Here is an 18,788-nt window from a genome sequence, read left to right as displayed (position 1 = left end):
GTATTTCCACATATCTACATAACTGAAGAGTTTTTTGTGTTTCTCAGTTGTTTGATTTTTTTTTGGACTCTCAGCTTACCTGACATGTCGCTTGATGTCTGGGACATTTTTGAAGTAAATTCAACACAATACCAACGATAAGAACAAGGAGAATGAACGAAAAGTCGAAAAGAGAAGATTTGGGTGTACTTTCAGTGATGTGATCTGAAGGACTGAGGATGGGTTCTATTTCTGTGGATCTGTAGATTCTAGATCATTGTTAGGTCACATTCTATGATCAGTGTGCAGAATGGAACTGTAAGCAGACACACATCTAAGATTCTGACTTTTGATGTGAGTGCACTGGTCACTGGCCTCAATCACAGTGAGGCAATTGTTCAGTTAGGTCATGTCCTCTGGCAGTGTTGGGTGTCACACATTACAATCATGTAACATTTACCTGTAACGCAGTAATGTAATGCGTTACAGTATCTACAGTCAGTAATCACATTACAGTTACTAAACGAACAAATGTGGCGTTACTTGTGTTACATAAATTCTTCAGTTATAATGTATAAACTGGGCAGATAAAAATAATAATCAAAGGTGCATTTCATGCACGCTTGCAGTGCAACTGCCTGACCTCGCATGCTAACACAAATCTAATAGCGAAACACTGGCGGACCCACAGTGATGCTCAAGCTGAGTGTATGCAGACCCCAACCAAGCAGCCAAAGCTTGTGCGTTGCTCATTTGTACAATGTAATCTCCGTCTTTCAGGAACAAACTCGGTAAAGTGCAGATAATAGTGAACGGACAGCAGTTATGTCAGGATGGAAACGCCTATCCAGTGTGCCCGTGCAGAGGCTCTTCAGTCCAGCCTGTCTTGTGCTGAGAAAAAACAGGTTGTCTATATTTTATTTTGAGGCAATTATTATTTGTACAACATGGTGTTATGATGGTCAAAACCCATATTATTTTATCTTTTGATATATAATTTTTTACACGACATCACCAGCGTTGCTCAGGAGTAACGCAAAAGTAATTTAACTAGTAGTGTAATTACTTTCCACAGGGAGTAATTAACTAACATAAAGCATTACTTTTTAAAAAGTAGCGAGTAATGTGTAATGCATCACATTTTTCGAGTAACGGCCCCAACACTGGTGAAGGGACTATCATGACATTAATGGACATTTATAAAACTGCAGAAACAAGATTTTATAAGTAGGATTTACATGAATGAAGCTACATACATTTCTCCAACCATGCCATGTTTACTAAGATAAAACACACTCTCAGCAAGAGTTTTCATAAAATAGAAGATCATTACATTCAGTGTGTGTGTGTGTGTGTGTGTGTGTGTGTGTGTGTGTGTGTGTGTGTGTGTGTGTGTGTGTGTGTGTGTGTGTGTGTGTGTGTGTGTGTGTGTGTGTGTGTGTATATATGTGTGTGTTCACTGATGATTTTCTAGGTATTGCCAGTGAAGTCTGAACTTCTTTGTGTGTTTCTCTTTTTGTAACAATTTAGTTCTGATTCTGATCAAGATCTTGTTCCCGTCATCTACAAACATGCACCACTTTAGCCATGTGTGCGAGTGTTTTTTTATACAGGAAAACCACCAACTTGATGTAAATATAGAAATGACTGCTAGTGACAGAACAGGAACTGCTGATTGAATGCTTTTATGATACAAAAAGAAAAGAAAAGAAGAAGTGGCTAAAATTCAATGAAGCAAGAAGGTTGGAGAGTGTAAACTTTCGTAAAATACTGCAGAGAAAACTTAAGACTGTATTTAGCAGACTGCCAGTTAAGCTGTGACCAACAATACTTTCTGCAGTATTCTTCCTGCATTCCTGTAGATAAGCAGGGGCGCATTCGGGCCTGATGAGCATGAGCATGGTGTAAATGTGTTGACAATAAGGAAGTAGCTGTGACAGATCCAAGGAGGCTGGCGATGGTGTGTCCTCACAAGAGGGGTTAAAACAGCATGCAGGTAGGACGCATGATCAGAGAACCGATCTGCTCTGTTACTGTTTGCACTTGGACAATGAAGCACACACTGCTGTTGTGGGCCCTTATCCTAAATGCCTCGCTCAAGCCCTCAGGTAAGTCATTTGATACTCTTACCTCCACTGTGCAGTGACTAATTAATAACTAAAGCCTGTATGTAGGTTTCTCTTCCTGGGTATAAAGTGTGAAGTGTTCTGGACCACAAGATCAGATTTGATCTGATAAATTGTATAGTAAAATAAAATATAATGTATGTTCATTAACATGATTTAAAGACCATGTAGCCTCAGTTTTGGTTACAATGGGTGACACCTGCCTACACCTAATAATATAGAGAGTATATATACCTATGAGTTTACTTCATTGATAATGGATCATATTGGGACAAAAATTACACTTGACCTACTACATTTGCTTGTTCAACATGTACTTAGATAGGAAATGTCTGTATTCAATCTAGGGTTGTCTAGCTGAACATTGACTACCACACTCATTACAATGTAATAATGCTTCATAAACCAAGCTGAATGATGTTGGTGAAATGACTGTAAAGATGATTGAGACCAACAAACAAATCTGGATAAAACATAGGTGTAGCCGATACTGACATTGTGACACAGTATCTGATGCATCAGGCACAATTTCTGGTGAAATAGGAAGTGACCAAATCTACAGAAAAAAAGCAATGTATTTTGATGTCCTGTTTCTGGCAAGTATTTCAAAAAGGAGAAGGATGAAAAATTGCAACAAAGACACCTCATTCTTTGGCTTCATCTGACGGGTTCTGTTAAATTCTGTAAAAACAGGGTGTAGGGAAAAAAGTCTGACGAAAGTCAAAGCTCCAGCAAAACTGGTTGGGTTCTGTAAAATAACACTTTCAATACAGTATGCAAAGTATATAATATAAAGTCATAAGCATTTCCCAGCTCAGCAAGCCTTTGTGTTCCTGCTGATAAATATATCAAAGGATCTTTTCAATGATAACTAGTTTACATGACAGAGCTTCAGGTACTCAATCAATCAATCAATCAATCTTTATTTATATCACAACAAAAGTCATCTCAAGACACCGCTCTCTTTAATTTAATTTAAAGAGGCCAAACATTCCCACATGAGCAAGCTCTTGGTGACAGTGGCAAGGAAAAACTCCCTTTTAACGGGAAGTAATCTCAGACAGGACCAGTGGGAGAACATCTTCCTCGACCGGTTGGGGTTGAGAGGAGGAGGGGGGGCCCTAACTATAAGCTTTATCAAAAAGGAAAGTTTTAAGCTTACTCTTAAGTGTAGAGAAGGTGTCTGCCCTCTAAAGATGGTTTTACTTTTAGAGATACTAGGAACCACAAGTAGGCCTGCATGCTGGGAGCGCAGTGTTCTGGTAGGTACATAAGGTACTATGAGCTCTTTAAGATATGATGGAGTATGATCATTAAGAGCTTTGAAAGTGAGGAGAATGATTTTTAATTCTATTCTGGATTTTTCAGGAAGCCAATGCAGTGAAGGTAAAATGGGAGTAATAATTCTAGTTTTTGTCAGAACGCGTGCAGCTGCATTCTGGACCAGCTGGAGAGTCTTTATAGACTTCTTAGGGCAGCCTGATAATAATGAATTACAATAATCTAGCCTAGAAGTTACAAATTCATGGACTAGTTTTTCAGCGTCATTTTGAGACAGGATGTGTCTGATTTTTGCAATGTTACGTAGATGAAAATAGGCAGTCCTTGAAATTTGTTTTATATGGGAATTAAAGGACAAATCCTGATCAAAAATAATGCCACCCAGAGTAGTTATATCATTAGATAATGTGTTTCTGATGTGTGCCAAGCACAATAACTTCATTTTTTTCCTGAGTTTAGTAGCAGGAAGTTGCAGGTCATCCAGGCCTTTATGTCCTTAATACATGTTTGTAGTTTAGTTAACTGGTTGCTTTCATCTGGCTTTATTGATAGATATAATTGAGTATCGTCCACATAGCAATGAAGATTTATTCAGTGTTTCCGCATAATATTACCTAAAGGAAGCATATATAAGGAGAATAGTATTGGTCCAAGCACTGAACCCTGAGGAACACCGTGTCTAACTTTTGTTTGCATGGAGGATTTATCATTAACATGTACAAACTGAAATTGATCTGATAGATAGGACTTAAACCAGTTTAATGCCGTTCCTTTAATGCCAATAAAATATCAAGTCAAGTCTAACAAGATTTGATGATCAATGGTGTCGAAGGCAGCACTAAGATCTAACAGGACGAGGACAGAGAGAAGTCCATTGTCTGACGAAGTTAAGAGGTAATTTGTAACTTTTACCAGTGTTGTCTCTGTGCTATGATGGGTTCTAAATCCAGTCTGAAAATCCTCAAATAAACTAATACTATGTAGAAAGTCACACAACTTTCTCAAGGATCTTTGAACGAAAGGGGAGGTTTTCTAGGTATTCTAGAGTCTATTGATAACTATTTAACCATGAACACAGAACCATGATCTTATGTGTTTGTACAGAGGGGCGAACCTTATTAGCCTAGCTTAATTAGCAAAGGACTGGACACAGGGGGAAACTGCTAGCCTAGCTGTATTGACTACGAAAAATATACCCATTATTGATGGATTGAAGTAGAAGAGTGAATATTTGGTTTACTCGAGGACTGAGTTGAAGTCCACAAGCACTACTGTTTTAAATAGCATCTTTTCATATATATGTACATTTAAATATGAAAAACTAGGAAAGGACTTTTGGTAAGATATTCAAAATAAGAATACATTTAGAACTTTGACTACTTATTGTTTATAACACTATCACATCACCTTCCTTTGATTAATATGTGTATTGTAACTCCATAGAGAGCCACGGTCCTGCAACTGATGAGGTGAAGGACTATGAGGTGGTTCGACCTTTCAGACTTCACACAGTCAGAAAAAGACATGCAGAGGTACCATGTTTTTAAAACTTAAATTGTTTACCACATGAGTGTTATGAGAAACATAACATGAATAAAAGAATGAATAACTAAAAACAACATTTTATACCTGTGTTGTCTGCAGCACCTCAGGCCACAGACTATTAAGTATGCAATGACGGTGGGAGGAAAAGACATTGAAATGCATCTAGAAAAAAACAAGTAAGTTCTTACTTTCCTAAAAGCCAGCCTCTGTAAAGTATCAGGATTAAGAGACATACATAATGCTAACCAACTTTCAAGGTAACGAGGTGTTTATGACTTGGTGTACATGAAGACTAGACACTGTCTTTCAAAAGAGATACACCGTATAATATTAGCAACCAGTATTTTGATCCATTTTGGTGTCATGGCTCTTGGGATGATGATCCCCGTACTTTCGATCTAGCATCACCACGAGGTTGACATTTTTGGAGTGTCCTGATAATTATTTGATAGCTTGCCATGAAGTTTGGTACAGATAACCATGCTGCCTGGAAGATGAATCCCAATCTGAATTTGGTGATACCTGATTTATCCTCTAGGGCCAACAGCAGGTCAACTAGTCAGTGAAGTATACCAATGAATTGGCAAACTTAAGCGCAGATTCATAGTTTCTAGTGAATTAATCCATGTGGCTTTAGATGTCCCTGGACTTATCCTCTACTGCCACAATGAAGTTGAAATTTGTGGTTTGTCTCTACAAGTCACATATTGACACTCATAATTTGGTTCTGACATTCATGTGACCCTTAGGATGAATTGTAATAGCGTTGGTGGTCTCTTAACTCTCTCCCTCTTGCGTCATTAGCAATTTATCAATTCATCAAATACCAATGAAAACAGACCAAATTTTGTCTGATTGACTTCAGAAAAAGCAGGTCTTGACACAATGAGAGGTCAGGCGTATGTTGAAAGCAATGTTCCAATGCAACATCCTGGCTTCATTTCTTTTGTTCCTTCTTATGAAATTTGAAGTTTTCACAACATGGTTTTTTATTCAAAGCATGGGACACATTGAAAAACAATTCAACAAGTTGTTAAAGAGGAACTTGTGTCTCAACTCTCAACAATAATGTGGTAATGCATGTGACATGGAATGATGTACATTTATTTTTTTTTTTACATCTTTTCATCATTAGTGAATTACTCACCAAAGACTACACTGAGACCTACTACAAAGAAGATGGAACTCAAGTGACCACAACGCCAGATGACATTGTGAGTGTTTGCATTTGTAGTCAACTTTCAGTTCCATTTACTGTTGCGTGTAATGGTTAAAATTGCTCACAAGACTGTTGAATGATCATATGAGAACGAATGCTCAAAAAATACATTGGATTAGTAGGTACATTGAATTATACAGTCATATCATCCTCATCTCTTTTCCAGGATCACTGCTACTATCATGGCAGGATTGTGAATGACAATGAATCATCAGTTAGCATCAGTGCTTGTGATGGACTCAGGTGAGCCCTCGAACCATTCTTTCCTCAACTTTAAATTTGAATTAAGTGTTATTAACATGCCACTCACATATGGTAAACAACTTATAATAATACATATTCACATTACAAACAAGAATAATGGAGATAAACCCATGCTAAGCCTGTTGGTTGAATTAAACCTCAAAGGATGAAGCAAGAGAACATTTTTTTTCAGTATGTATTAAGGATCAAGCTAAAACTGTTTTTCATATGACTAGTGATTTTTTTTTTTACTCTTATGTCAGCACAAACACAAAACTGAACTTTTATGGCCATTTAAGTTAGGCATTTTAGCTCCGTTTTGCTCACCACCTACAGGATGATGCCCTAATGAGAGCAGTGAGACTGAACCAAAACAGCAAGTTGTGGCACAAAACCAAAACAATGGGCTAAGAGATGCTGAAATGCTCTGTAGAACTAAGCTGAGCAGTAGCCTATAGCAGACATTCCAACTTCAAATTTACTGTGTTAGCCTAATTTCAACAAGGTACAATAAGCTAGTTTACAGGTCTACTGTATTCATATTTTGAGTTCCATAATTTCCATGTGTTTTTAAGATGTCTTACCTGCTTTCAAAAGAAGAAAAAGCTCTGTCTTTTGGCTCCGCTTAAAAAGGTGCAACTCATCCTATGTTTCTACCTCAAAGCAATGTCTGTAGACCTAAATGTCTGACTGCCTTGATCTTGGATTAGGGGTTATTTCAGAACAGCTGAGCAAAGGTACCTGATTGAGCCACTGTCTGGTGATGATGAGGGGGACCATTTAGTGATGAAGTACAGTAACCAGAATTCCACACCTGCAGTATGTGGTGTCACCAACACCTCCTGGAGCTTGGACTTTGAACCCCCAACAAGCCTCAGTCGCTCCAGATCGGGGGTATGAACCTATCGCTTCCATGACACCCCGATAGCCTACATATACACATTAACAAATACATCAGAAAAATAACACGTCATTCAGTAGTCTGAAAAGACAAATCTGTCCATTTTAAAACTTTTAGAGTACATTAACTAATCAACTTCATTTTTTTTGTCTTCAAGGGTATATCTATTGTCTACGAACCGAAATACCTCGAGCTCTTCCTTGTTGTTGATAACCGTGCGGTAAGGTGTAGTTATATAGACAATTTCTGTGAATGCCAGCAAGTGTTGCAAAACAGGAACAATTTTGCTGCCATTCCTGTTACTCTTCTGTGAAACCCAGGACCCGACTTGTCCACCTAATGATAGTACATTTCACCTGCAAGCACAAAATGCTCTCAATTTCTGGACTATTTGGACTGGGTCTGATAACAATCACATATTATTATCTCGATCAAAGTCATGTAGCATCATTTGTTGTGTGTAATGGATCAACTGCTAAGAAACAGTATCACCTTGCTCTAACATGATGATATGATGTTTCAGTATAAGAATATGAAGCAAGATATGACAGCTGTGAGAAAAAGGATGTACGAAATTGTCAACTTTGTCAACATGGTGAGTCAGTGCTGTCGTTGTGATGGTATTTAGTCTTTAGTTCATGTTTACTTTTATTACATTTCAACCCAAGATTTTCTAATAATAAACCTGAAATTTTGCAGATAGCATGGTCTCCGTGTTTGTACAAACAAACATGTATAAATGCTAAATCTCCTGCTGGTATTGCTTCCAGGTTTACAAGCCCCTGAGGACTTTCATTGCTCTGGTGGGACTGGAGATCTGGTCCAATAGTGACTTGATCTCTATAACCCCCCCAGCCGGGGCCAACCTTGGTGCTTTTATGAACTGGAGGAACACTGAGCTGGTCAAGACGAAAAAGCATGACAATGCACATCTCATCAGGTCTGAAGAACATTTATAAGTAATACCAAATAATCTGAAAATAGTCTCAGTGTTTCATGTGTTGAATGTAAAATACAAGACGCTTCTGGTGCGTATCCTAAAGCAACCATTTTGACCCATCTATACATTGTACATGCTCTGGAGGTCATAAGTCAACATATCATGCTTGTACAGAGAGGCCTGTGTAGTGAAGGTCAAAAAAGCTGAATAACCAGTATGGTTCGGTCAGAAGTCTGTTCCGGCTTTTAACCTGGGTATGAAATCAGCATTAAAAAGCATTGAACAATGGCCTTTATCTCTCCAATCATGAGAAAGAGATTTGTGTGAGCTATGCCTCGATAAGATAAGTAAGCATTTTTTTTAAAGTTGCTTTTGGCTTACCAGAACTGCCACTATGAATCATTATGTCCACATTGCAGGAAACTCTTTGCAATGACACAACAAGAACCATAATGATCTTTGTGGTTACAAGGTTACAAATTTGACTCCTAGATTAAAATTTGACACTAAACCAAACACTGCAGGGCCACTGTCCCTCATATTCACCTGGCCAGTATTTTCATAGCCAAATCAAGCCTCTGTGGAACTGACAAAGTTATTTATATATTCCATGGTAGTGAATAAACAGAGAACTGGATGGATGAACACTACAGATATAGTTTACTCACAATTTATATTCCTGTCTTTCAGTGGTATTGACTTTGAAGGAGCAACTGTGGGACTGGCCTATATTGGGTCTTTGTGCTCTGGTCATTCTGTTGGGGTAGTACAGGTAAGCTGGTACAGAGAAAAAGATTTTTTCCATCTGTTGTTTGGATGCTATATATCTTGTACTCTTGGCTGGGCATAATATTAGCAACCATTATTATTTATTATTATTTTCTTGTGATGATCGCTGTACTTTGCATCTAACATCACCACGAGGTTGACATTTTTGCAGTGTTTTGATAACTATTGGATAGATTGCCATGAAGTTTGGTACAGATAACCATGCTGCATGGAGGACGAATCCCAACCTGAATTTGGTAATACCTGATTCATCCTCTAGCACCCCCAGCAAGTCAACTAGTTAGTAAAGATTAGTAGTGAAATATACAAATGAATTGGAAAAACGGTTGTGCAGACATTCATAATTTCCAGTCAATTAATGCATTGTGGCTTTAGGTGTCCCTGGACTTTTCTTCTACTGCCACCATGAGGTTGACATTAGTGGTTTGTAATGTCTCCACAAGTCTTGGTCATTAACAATCATAATTTGGTTCTGACATTCACGTGCACCTCAGGATGAACAGTAACAGCTATGGTGGTCTCTTAACTCTCAAATATGTAGCAAATATTATTATGCTTACATTTGCTAATGAAGTTTTACATGCTTTACATGCTAATCATTTACATGTTACCATTGTCTTTGTCTGCATTTAGCTCAAAGCATTTAGCTCAACCACACTCCTAAGCCTATCTTGTGCATGTTTTTATGAAAGGAAGGCATCTCTGTCTGTCTGTCTGTCTGTCTGTCTGTCTGTCTGTCTGTCTGTCTGTCTTTCTGTCTGTCTGTCTGTCTGTCTGTCTGTCTGTCTGTCTGTCTGTCTGTCTGTCTGTCTGTCTGTCTGTCTGTCTGTCTGTCTGTCTGTCTGTCTGTCTGTCTGTCTGTCCTTTGTGTATCTCTTGAACAGTTCATCCGATTGACTCCACACTTGGTGGATGTATGGCTTGGGATGCAGTTGAATCGAATTTGGTGCGATTTGGATGCATGATGATTAATATTAATAAACTTTGAACAAACCAGTGATCAGACAGTGACCTGCTCCACTCAGTTGGCAGAGCTTCAGAACCCTTGCCAACTGACTCCTGTCAGGGAGAGACCAGACACAAGCCATAGAGAAGTACTCTAAAGAGTGAAAAGTAGACAACAGAGCTTTTAATCAAGAGTGGACGCTCTGACCCTGTGTCTAGACAGAAAGTGTGACATTAGCAGTGAGAGTCTACACAAGAGGTGGTCAAGTACATTGTTGAGTGTAGGTCACATGCAATTTTGAAGCCCTCATAGCCCAACACACAATGACTGTAGTTATGCAGATAAAAGAGAGTAAATACATACGGGTACTGCACTAGTGTTTTATAAGAAGATGTGTCACTTTGCACAAGATGATTGAGAAACTCTTTTTACTGTACTGCAGTGAACGTTTTAGACTGTGTCATGGGAATAGATGAACTTTGTCAGAAACCCTTAACCAATTACTTAGGTCACAATGCTGGGAAACAAAGCAGATTGAGGAAACAGTGTTATCACGTGTTAGCAAGGAAATCATGGTGCATGTAAAGACTGAAACCTCTGACACCACATAAAGTATAATTTATATGGTTCCACTCATTAAAATAGTGGTTTGCTTACCTCACAGGATCACACTGACCAGGCCATTGCAGTGGGAGCGACACTGGCCCATGAGATGGGCCATAACCTGGGTATGAACCATGATGACTCCAGTGGCTGTATTTGTTCTGGAGATAGCTGCATCATGGCTGCAGCCCTCAGGTCAGAAAAGTCATTGTAGAGACTTATTTTAGAAACATATAATGATTTGAGTTGGAATAGACTATTTTATCATTAGCTTCAGATATTGGGGTCAGTTTGAAGAGCAGTGATAAAAAGAATAACTAAAACTTCTGGGGGAAAATGTCTTTCTTGTTTTTGACTTATCATTGTTTTACATATACTTATAACTTTGGATTATATCTTTATAACCCAAAGTTATAACCATTTTCTGGGAAGCTTTGTTAAAAAACACCATGGCATTCACAGTCCCACCTCTGTCTCATTGTTCAAAGTTGATAAGGAGAATGTGTGTTTTCCACAGCCGGAAAACCCCCCTAACTTTTAGTAGCTGCAGCAGCAGCAACTACGAGAGATACCTGACAGATGGCTCCCCCAGCTGCCTGCTGGACAAACCAGACTACAGGAGTCTGGTGGCTCCTTCAGTCTGTGGGAATGGTTTTGTGGAGAAAGGAGAGCAGTGCGACTGTGGAACTCTAGAGGTAACTGTACTAACAAACACTCATTCTGACTGATTTTTACTTTGTATTTTTCTACTGATTAATTTCTCTTACATGTGTCACTAAAATTACATCATGTTGAATAAGTAACAAATATGAGGGGGTCTGTGTTATATTGTGTGCATTTATTCAGGAAAGCTTTCGCAATTATGTGAATTTACATATAACATAACTGAAAGTAACAGGCTCAAAGAGGTTTTAGTTAGTCTGAATATCTAAATAACTCTCTATAAATCTTCATTCTCTCCAAAGTTTCTCAGTTACCAATAAGCCTTGCTCCTGTCCTCCAGTATCATTACAGTTTAATATGCAGAGGTTATTCAGGTAGTGTAGAGTACTGTAGCAATATGAAAAAGCACTGAATGCACTGTCTGATCTTGAATCTTTTGGTTTGTTTTTTCACCCAGAGGTTTTAAGAGAATTGGGCTGTCTGATGTGTACTAACGCATTTCTAGGAAAATTAGTCTATCTTTCTATTCATAGTCGTGTATTAATGTTGAACATTAATATGAGCTAACACCTTGGAAAAAAATGGAATCTTAAAAGTCAGATTTTGGCAGCTCCTAAGTACCTCACAAGTTTGAAAACCTTAATTTTAGGCTTCAGAATGAATTCTTTGAAAAGGTGTTGTAGACTGGTGTTGCATTTTGTGCATTCCACTTAGATATCATGTTAGTCCTCCATCACTTTGCAACTTCTGGTATTTGGCTCACATTCATGAACAAACCACAAGCTCAACCAGGAGAGGTGGTGTAGGCAGGCTGTGTTTTGGTAAGCTTAATTTTCATACCAGACACCAGATATTAAGTTTATAAGATACACACTGCAGGAAAAATGGATTTAGTGGTTTTGTACAGATGAGTTTCTCCAGATAATCGAAAGCAAATACCATAAGAATATTGTCCAAGTATTTTAAGAGAGTCGAAAGAAGTTGTAGTTCTAAGATGTGTCAAGCAAGATCAAGTTGTGCCATTGTGTCTGCCGCAGTTTTTTAAAACTAATTTACAAATGAAAGGGAAGATACAAGAAAGAACACCAAACTCAAGCTACTGTAACTATGAGAAGTCACTGGGAGGAGTGTACCAGAAGGAAGTTTAACATAGCGCAAGAAAGAAAATGATTAATAAACAGGATTAAAAACGGTCAAATGAGTTTCTATGTCGTCTTTGCAGGAGTGCACCAATCCGCGCTGCAATGCCACCACCTGCACCCTGAAGGAGGGTTCACAGTGCGCTGAAGGCGAGTGCTGTGAGAACGGTAAGGTGAGTAAATATTAATCAATACAGACATTTTATTACCTTTTTTCCAAATATTTTCTTTAAATGAAATCTGACTTTGCTGGTGATTGTGAAGCAATGATGACAGTGTGATACCGCCATCTAGTGGACATTTAACATATTACAAGTATTCAAACTTCTATTGGTCAAGCAAAAAAGGTTATAAATGTATATAAAAATTGTTATTAGGCATATAAATCAATTATTATAATTATATATATGAATTATTATTATTATTATTTGGTATTTAAAAGGTATATCATGCAAAAAACAATGTATAGACCCACTAGAAGTGCCAAATCAAAACTATCTGTGATTCCAAAAACATTTCCCCAAAATTAGGTGATAGTACATGATATGAAATATTGCTGAAATTAGTGTAGATTACCCTCGAAAGCTAAATAAAACAGTGAATGCAGCTTAACTGAGCACACACGCATTTGCCCTCCACCATCACAACCTTGGCAAAGCAATTAATGGAGGCTGTTACATACAGCATTCAAAAAATAGAGCTTTACATACTTTGCATGGACAAAAAAAGTAACCAATGTCGTGATATGTAATTTGATCAATTTGGCTCTCGCCTCCTACCTCCACACAGGTTTTACCTCGATCCAGGGAGTGCCGGAGTAAGCAGCATGACTGTGATCTGGCAGAGTACTGTGATGGGAAAAGGAACACCTGTCCTGAGGATGTCTTTGCTGTGAATGGCCTCCCGTGTGAGGGAGGTCTGGGATACTGCTACAACGGCCAGTGTCCGCAGAGGTCTAACCAGTGCGTCAAGATGTATGGAGAGAGTGAGTGTCCTGCTCTTTTTGTAAAATAGATAAAAGATAAATTGGAAACGATAAAATCATTAATTTAAGTTGTTAAAAAAGATGTAATCTATTTCTGTCATCAGCTGCTATAGAGGCCCGTGCTTTCTGCTACAAACACAACAGAAAAGGAACAAACTTTGGCTACTGCCGACGTCTCTCAAATAATCAGTTTGTCGCCTGCCAGCCACAGTGAGTCTCAGCAAGACATACAATAGGATAGTAACTCTGCAAGGCACTCTTATCAGTATTCTTGGTTGGTTTATCACCTTAATACACTGAATCAAGTGTAGTTGAGTGTATGGGTTAGAGTAATGTTTATTTTGCAGAATAAGTAGAAATATTGTCTCTGAATTTCACGTCTTTCCTTTTGCAGAGATTATACGTGTGGGAAGCTCTTCTGCCACAAAGGCAAAAGTGACCCAAACTATGGGAACATGGTCAGGACAGGTGACTGCAAGGCAGCTTTCTTTTCAGACAAAGCCAGCGACTATGGCCAGGTGGACACTGGGACTAAATGTGGGGATGAAATGGTAACAGTCTGCATTAGTTTCCTCTAATGTTACATGATTCACTGTTTGCATTTATGATGGTCACCTGTTTGAAAATTGTTCTTTTTTTTAAAAGGTGTGTAACGAGAATGAGTGTGTGAATCTGGTGGTAGCTTACAGAAATACAAACTGCTCAGCGAAATGCTCCGGCCGTGCTGTAAGTACTCACCATCACTAAATGCTGAATTATACTTGTGATCACTGTTGTATAGTCTCAACAAACACAACATACTGCGTGCAAGAAGAACAACGTCTTATTATTATACTGACATATCGTCCTTTGTGTTCTTTAGGTTTGCAATCACATGAATAAGTGTCAGTGTGAGCCTGGTTGGATGCCTCCTAACTGCAATTCACAGGATGAAGCTTTCAGTTCTCGTTCTCCTGGTACCTTCAGTTACTCATTAGCAATCACAGTATAACAAATATACCTCAACATAACTAACATAGAATTTCAATCACTGAGTTATTAAGGTGCAAATGTAACTGATATTTATTCCATTTCTGCAGGAGCAGCCGCTGCCATCGCAGTGACAGTTATAGTGCTCCTGTTTGTCATTGCTGGTGTTGCATGGTTCTTCTACAAAAAACAACAGAGTCCCTCGTTGCCAACGTAAGAGGATAAGCATCACCCGTCTTGCAGGTCTTGGTCTTGGTGGTAATGTTGCTGCACACTCATCTTTGTTCTGTTTCTGTAACAGTGTGCACACCCAAAGGAAGCCGCCAGCAGTATCAGCAACAAACAGTGCTTATCAACCTAACAAAAGGGTAGTTCCCATCCAACCCATGCCAGCCTCACAGGTAATGAGTTGGGATGTATTGTATTTTGAGTTGGGGTATATTTTGTTACATTTTAATGTATCATCACTTATGAAATGAATTATTATTTTAGGCTCAAAGGCCAAAACCCAAAGGACCTCCACCTCCACCACCTCCAGCAGGGAACAGACCGAAACCCCCAGGGCCAGAACTTCACGGCTGCTCGTAAGGTAACTGAAGTGTTTATCTGCCACATTACACACAGTTAACACAGGCTTCTGACAATGTGTTAAATATCACAATTTTTAATGTGATTCTTGCATACTTCTTAATTACAAATGGTTTGATTTGGTGAGAACAATGCAGTTCAGAATAGCGATACCTGAAAATATAGATCTTAGTGTTCATCCACAAAAACTACAATTGTAGTAATTGTGGTAATAACAGTGCAAAAAGAATGTGCAAACTGTAATGACGCCACGTCTTCATAGCTACTGTTATTGCCAAAGAAGAACAACACAAACAAGATAATGATTTTTGTATTTATCATTTTGCAGTGGTGAAAACTAACTAAGCACATTTATTCAAGTACTGTACTTAAGTACAATTTAGCACTTAAGTACTTGTAATTTACTTGAGTATTCCCATGTGATGCTATTTTATTTTTTATTACTTCCACTCCACTACATTTCGGAGTGAAATCTTGTACTTTTTGCTGCTGCACTACTAGTTACTTTTCAGATGAAGATTGGACACAAGCTTCTAAAATACAACACATTGTTAAAGATGAAATCAGTGGTTTCCACCTTTTTTGTCTTTTGACATCTTACAAAAAGCAGTGTGTAGCCAGGGGCACATTTCAGTGTTCATTTCAGAGTTTTAAACAGCTCCAGCATATAGTGATTTTTTTTTGCGTAATAACTTTTTTACGTTATTGGCTGGTTTTTACGTTATTGGCCTGGTAAAAAAAAAATCCTTTACAAATGTAATAACTGGAGCCAATAACGTAATAATATACTAATATCTCTTTATTTAAGTTTAATTTATTGGATATGAAGTGTCACCATTTTTATGGCACTTATGGTCGTACTATTGTCTCCTTCAAATATATGCTTAAAGACCTGACCACACACATACAAAAACCCCTACACTCTCTCCTTCACTCTAGTTATTTGTTTGTTTAACATGATGTTAGAATGACAGTTCATCCTTACCCTCCTTAGCCTTTTAAGTTACAGATGAAGTGGAAGCACACATGTTTGCAAACACGGACAATTGTATGATATGAAATCTCTATATGATATAAATGTATGATATGAAATCTCTGTATCTCACTCTTAAAGATATTCCATTTTCTTCTCACTCTTAAAGATTTTTTTCTTTTGTAGAACCCAGTTCTAGCCAGTCATGTGATTGAGATTAGATTTTATTTTGTTGTTTAAATTTCTTTACTTGCTAGCACACATGTTGAAAGTTAATCAGTGATCTAATTTTCTTTAGAGAACACAGTTCATTTTGTTGAAATTCTTGCACATACAATCTTGACTGCAAGAGGATATAAAAATATCTGAGAGTGTAATCAAAGGTAACTCATTATAACTAACTGTAGGTTAATTATTATCATTATTAACTATGACAGTTTGATGATATTGGGGGTTCAACCCAGCAGTGTTACATAGATGATGACTCCTGGCAAATTCTTTGAAAATGACTGGACAAATTGAATGGAAAAATATGTGAGAAACCTTCAGCAGATTAAAACTATCTGAATGCCACTGCATTGGAGGGCTGTCACTGGCTAGTACTGACTTTTCAAAACAACATTCCTCCTGTACTAATGCATCTTTTTTATCCACTAGGGTCTGAGACCAGTACCTCCACCAAAGCTCAATGTCTGAAACAGTACTAGCTCATGCTCGGCTTTGGGACACTGGCAACCAAAGAAGAAGAGTCCTGTTTTTTTTTTGTTTTTTTTAAGGGATCCTGTCGTGACTGTTTCCTGTGCAATCTGAATCACCAGGAGTTTGATGTGCAGACTGCAGCAGGGACAAAACCGGGTTCTAAGTGTTACTGCAAGCCATGCACTGAGGACTTTTTATTACAGGGATGAACTTTATGTTTTTTCAGGCACTCTGAAACTCTGATACTTTAGGGTTAGGGGTGCAACGAGAAACAACCTAAAGATGAGCCATATAACTGTATATACTTAGTCTTTTATTTTGTTACAGAAATCCAGGATATAATATTACATAATATATAACAGTATTGAGTGCCTGAAATAGTATTATTTTATTTATAGTATATATTTTATGGAGTTTGTTTTAACCAAAAGAAATATTTCTGCTTTGAAGAGCTTCAATCTCATGGTCTAACATTTCTATTGCTGCAGTGCATTGTAATCATCCCCTGTCATCAGTGTATGAATGTGTGTAAATGGGTGAATGAGACTTAGTGTAAAAGCGCTTTGAGTGGTCATAACAACTAGGAAAAGCGCTATATAAGTACAGTCCATTTACTATTTACCATATGTGAACATGTACATACTGTTATTTGTAAATCCTCTTGTGAGCACAATGTTCAGATAGTGAGCAAAAATGTTTTCTGTGTTGCATGGCTGAAAGCACATGAAGCATTAGTTTAGCCAATATGTAAAAAAAAACAAAAGGCAGCTATGTTTTTGTCTTGTCTTAAAGGAGGCCATAATCTGAGTGGTAGTAACCTTCATGTTAAAAGGCCTGTGACTGAATAGCTTCAACTTTGAGTCCCCAACTGTCATACATACAAACACTGCACAAAAATGTCACCATCTTATTGCTGTATTTGGGAAAAACCCCACACTTTTTTTTCACCCCTTTTTTATAGAGCTTAAGATTCTTGATGAACAATATTTTTTACATTCTGAGAGATATGTATCAGACCTAACAGGAGGTCGGTATACTGTATGGCTCACCCGATAAAGCCTCACATTGAAAAATAACTTTTAAAACGACATGATGAATGTAAACTGAAATACTTGGGAAGCTTTCCCCGAAAGTCTACTGAACATACCTGCAAACAGCGATATTTGGGAAACTGTAGAGATATTAAGATGAATATTAAAGACTTATATGTTTTAATCATGTGTGTTTGAAAGTCTCCTGGCTTTTCACCATCCACACACACACAAATATACTGAAATGTAACCCAGTGACTGAAGTGTTTAACTAGTATCGAAGCTGGAATTCGTTTTACAGATGTGTTGTTTCAAATCCAGACAAGCAGACACACATCTAAGATTCTGACTTTAGATGTGAGTGCAGTGTGGTCACTGGCCTCAATCACAGTGAGGCAATTGTTCAGTTAGGTCATGTCCTCTGTGAGGGGAGTATCATGACATGAATACATGAATGGACATTGATCAAACTGCAGAAACAATAGTTTATAAGCAGGATTTACATGAATGAAGCTACATACATTTCTCCAACCATGCCATGTTTACTAAAATAAAACAGAGTCACATCAATAGTGTTCATAAAATCGGAGATCATTACATTCAGTGTGTGTGTGTGTGTGTGTGTGTGTGTGTGTGTGTGTGTGTGTGTGTGTGTGTGTGTGTGTGTGTGTGTGTGTGTGTGTGTGTGTGTTCACTGATGACTTTCTAGGTATTTCCAGTGAAGTCTGAGCTTCTTTGTGTGTTCCTCTTTCCTTTGTCTGTGGACTCACCAGTCTGTTTGTATGTAACAATCTATTTATTCTGATCAAGATCAAGTTCCCATCATCTACAAACATGCACCACTTGCTTCCTGATGATGAGAAAAGTACAAAATGAACTATATGAACTTATTAGGTCAGCACTGTGCTCCACCAAAGGTAGAACAGATTTAGTTACTATCACACATATCAAAATCATACAATGTTGCTTAAACTCTGGCAGGGTGAGCACCATGCGCCACCTACTGAGCCACAAACACTGAGCCAGTGTCCTGATTTGTCCTGGTCTGCCGCTGAGGGAGCATGCACATTGGCCTTATTGTCTTCTGACACATTGTCTTTGCTGCAACTCCAAGCATGTGTTCAGTGGGTGAGGGACAGAGCGGCAGAGACGGCGCATCAAAACCGCTG

At 38.1% G+C, this 18,788-nt stretch overlaps 1 protein-coding gene across 1 annotated transcript; it reads left to right on the top strand.

Annotated features, from left to right (window-relative positions):
* Positions 1 to 1,953: 1,953 nt before the first annotated feature.
* LOC133978573 (zinc metalloproteinase-disintegrin-like berythractivase) lies at positions 1,954 to 17,797 on the top strand. The gene is given in 23 exon segments (XM_062416837.1): positions 1,954 to 2,087; positions 4,830 to 4,918; positions 5,031 to 5,107; positions 6,067 to 6,145; positions 6,317 to 6,393; positions 7,104 to 7,287; positions 7,452 to 7,514; positions 7,818 to 7,889; positions 8,065 to 8,234; positions 8,925 to 9,006; positions 10,634 to 10,767; positions 11,090 to 11,267; positions 12,458 to 12,547; positions 13,164 to 13,359; positions 13,464 to 13,569; positions 13,754 to 13,910; positions 14,005 to 14,085; positions 14,222 to 14,315; positions 14,439 to 14,541; positions 14,630 to 14,729; positions 14,821 to 14,889; positions 14,891 to 14,917; positions 16,547 to 17,797. Coding segments are annotated over 23 exon segments (2,385 nt in total). The 5' UTR covers positions 1,954 to 1,969; the 3' UTR covers positions 16,586 to 17,797.
* Positions 17,798 to 18,788: the final 991 nt, after the last annotated feature.

The sequence above is a fragment of the Scomber scombrus genome, chromosome 4 (genome assembly GCF_963691925.1).
Source record: "Scomber scombrus chromosome 4, fScoSco1.1, whole genome shotgun sequence".
Lineage (NCBI taxonomy): Eukaryota > Metazoa > Chordata > Actinopteri > Scombriformes > Scombridae > Scomber > Scomber scombrus.
Note: the sequence above shows the minus strand (reverse complement) of the source record. Positions and strands in the feature narration are given on the sequence as shown.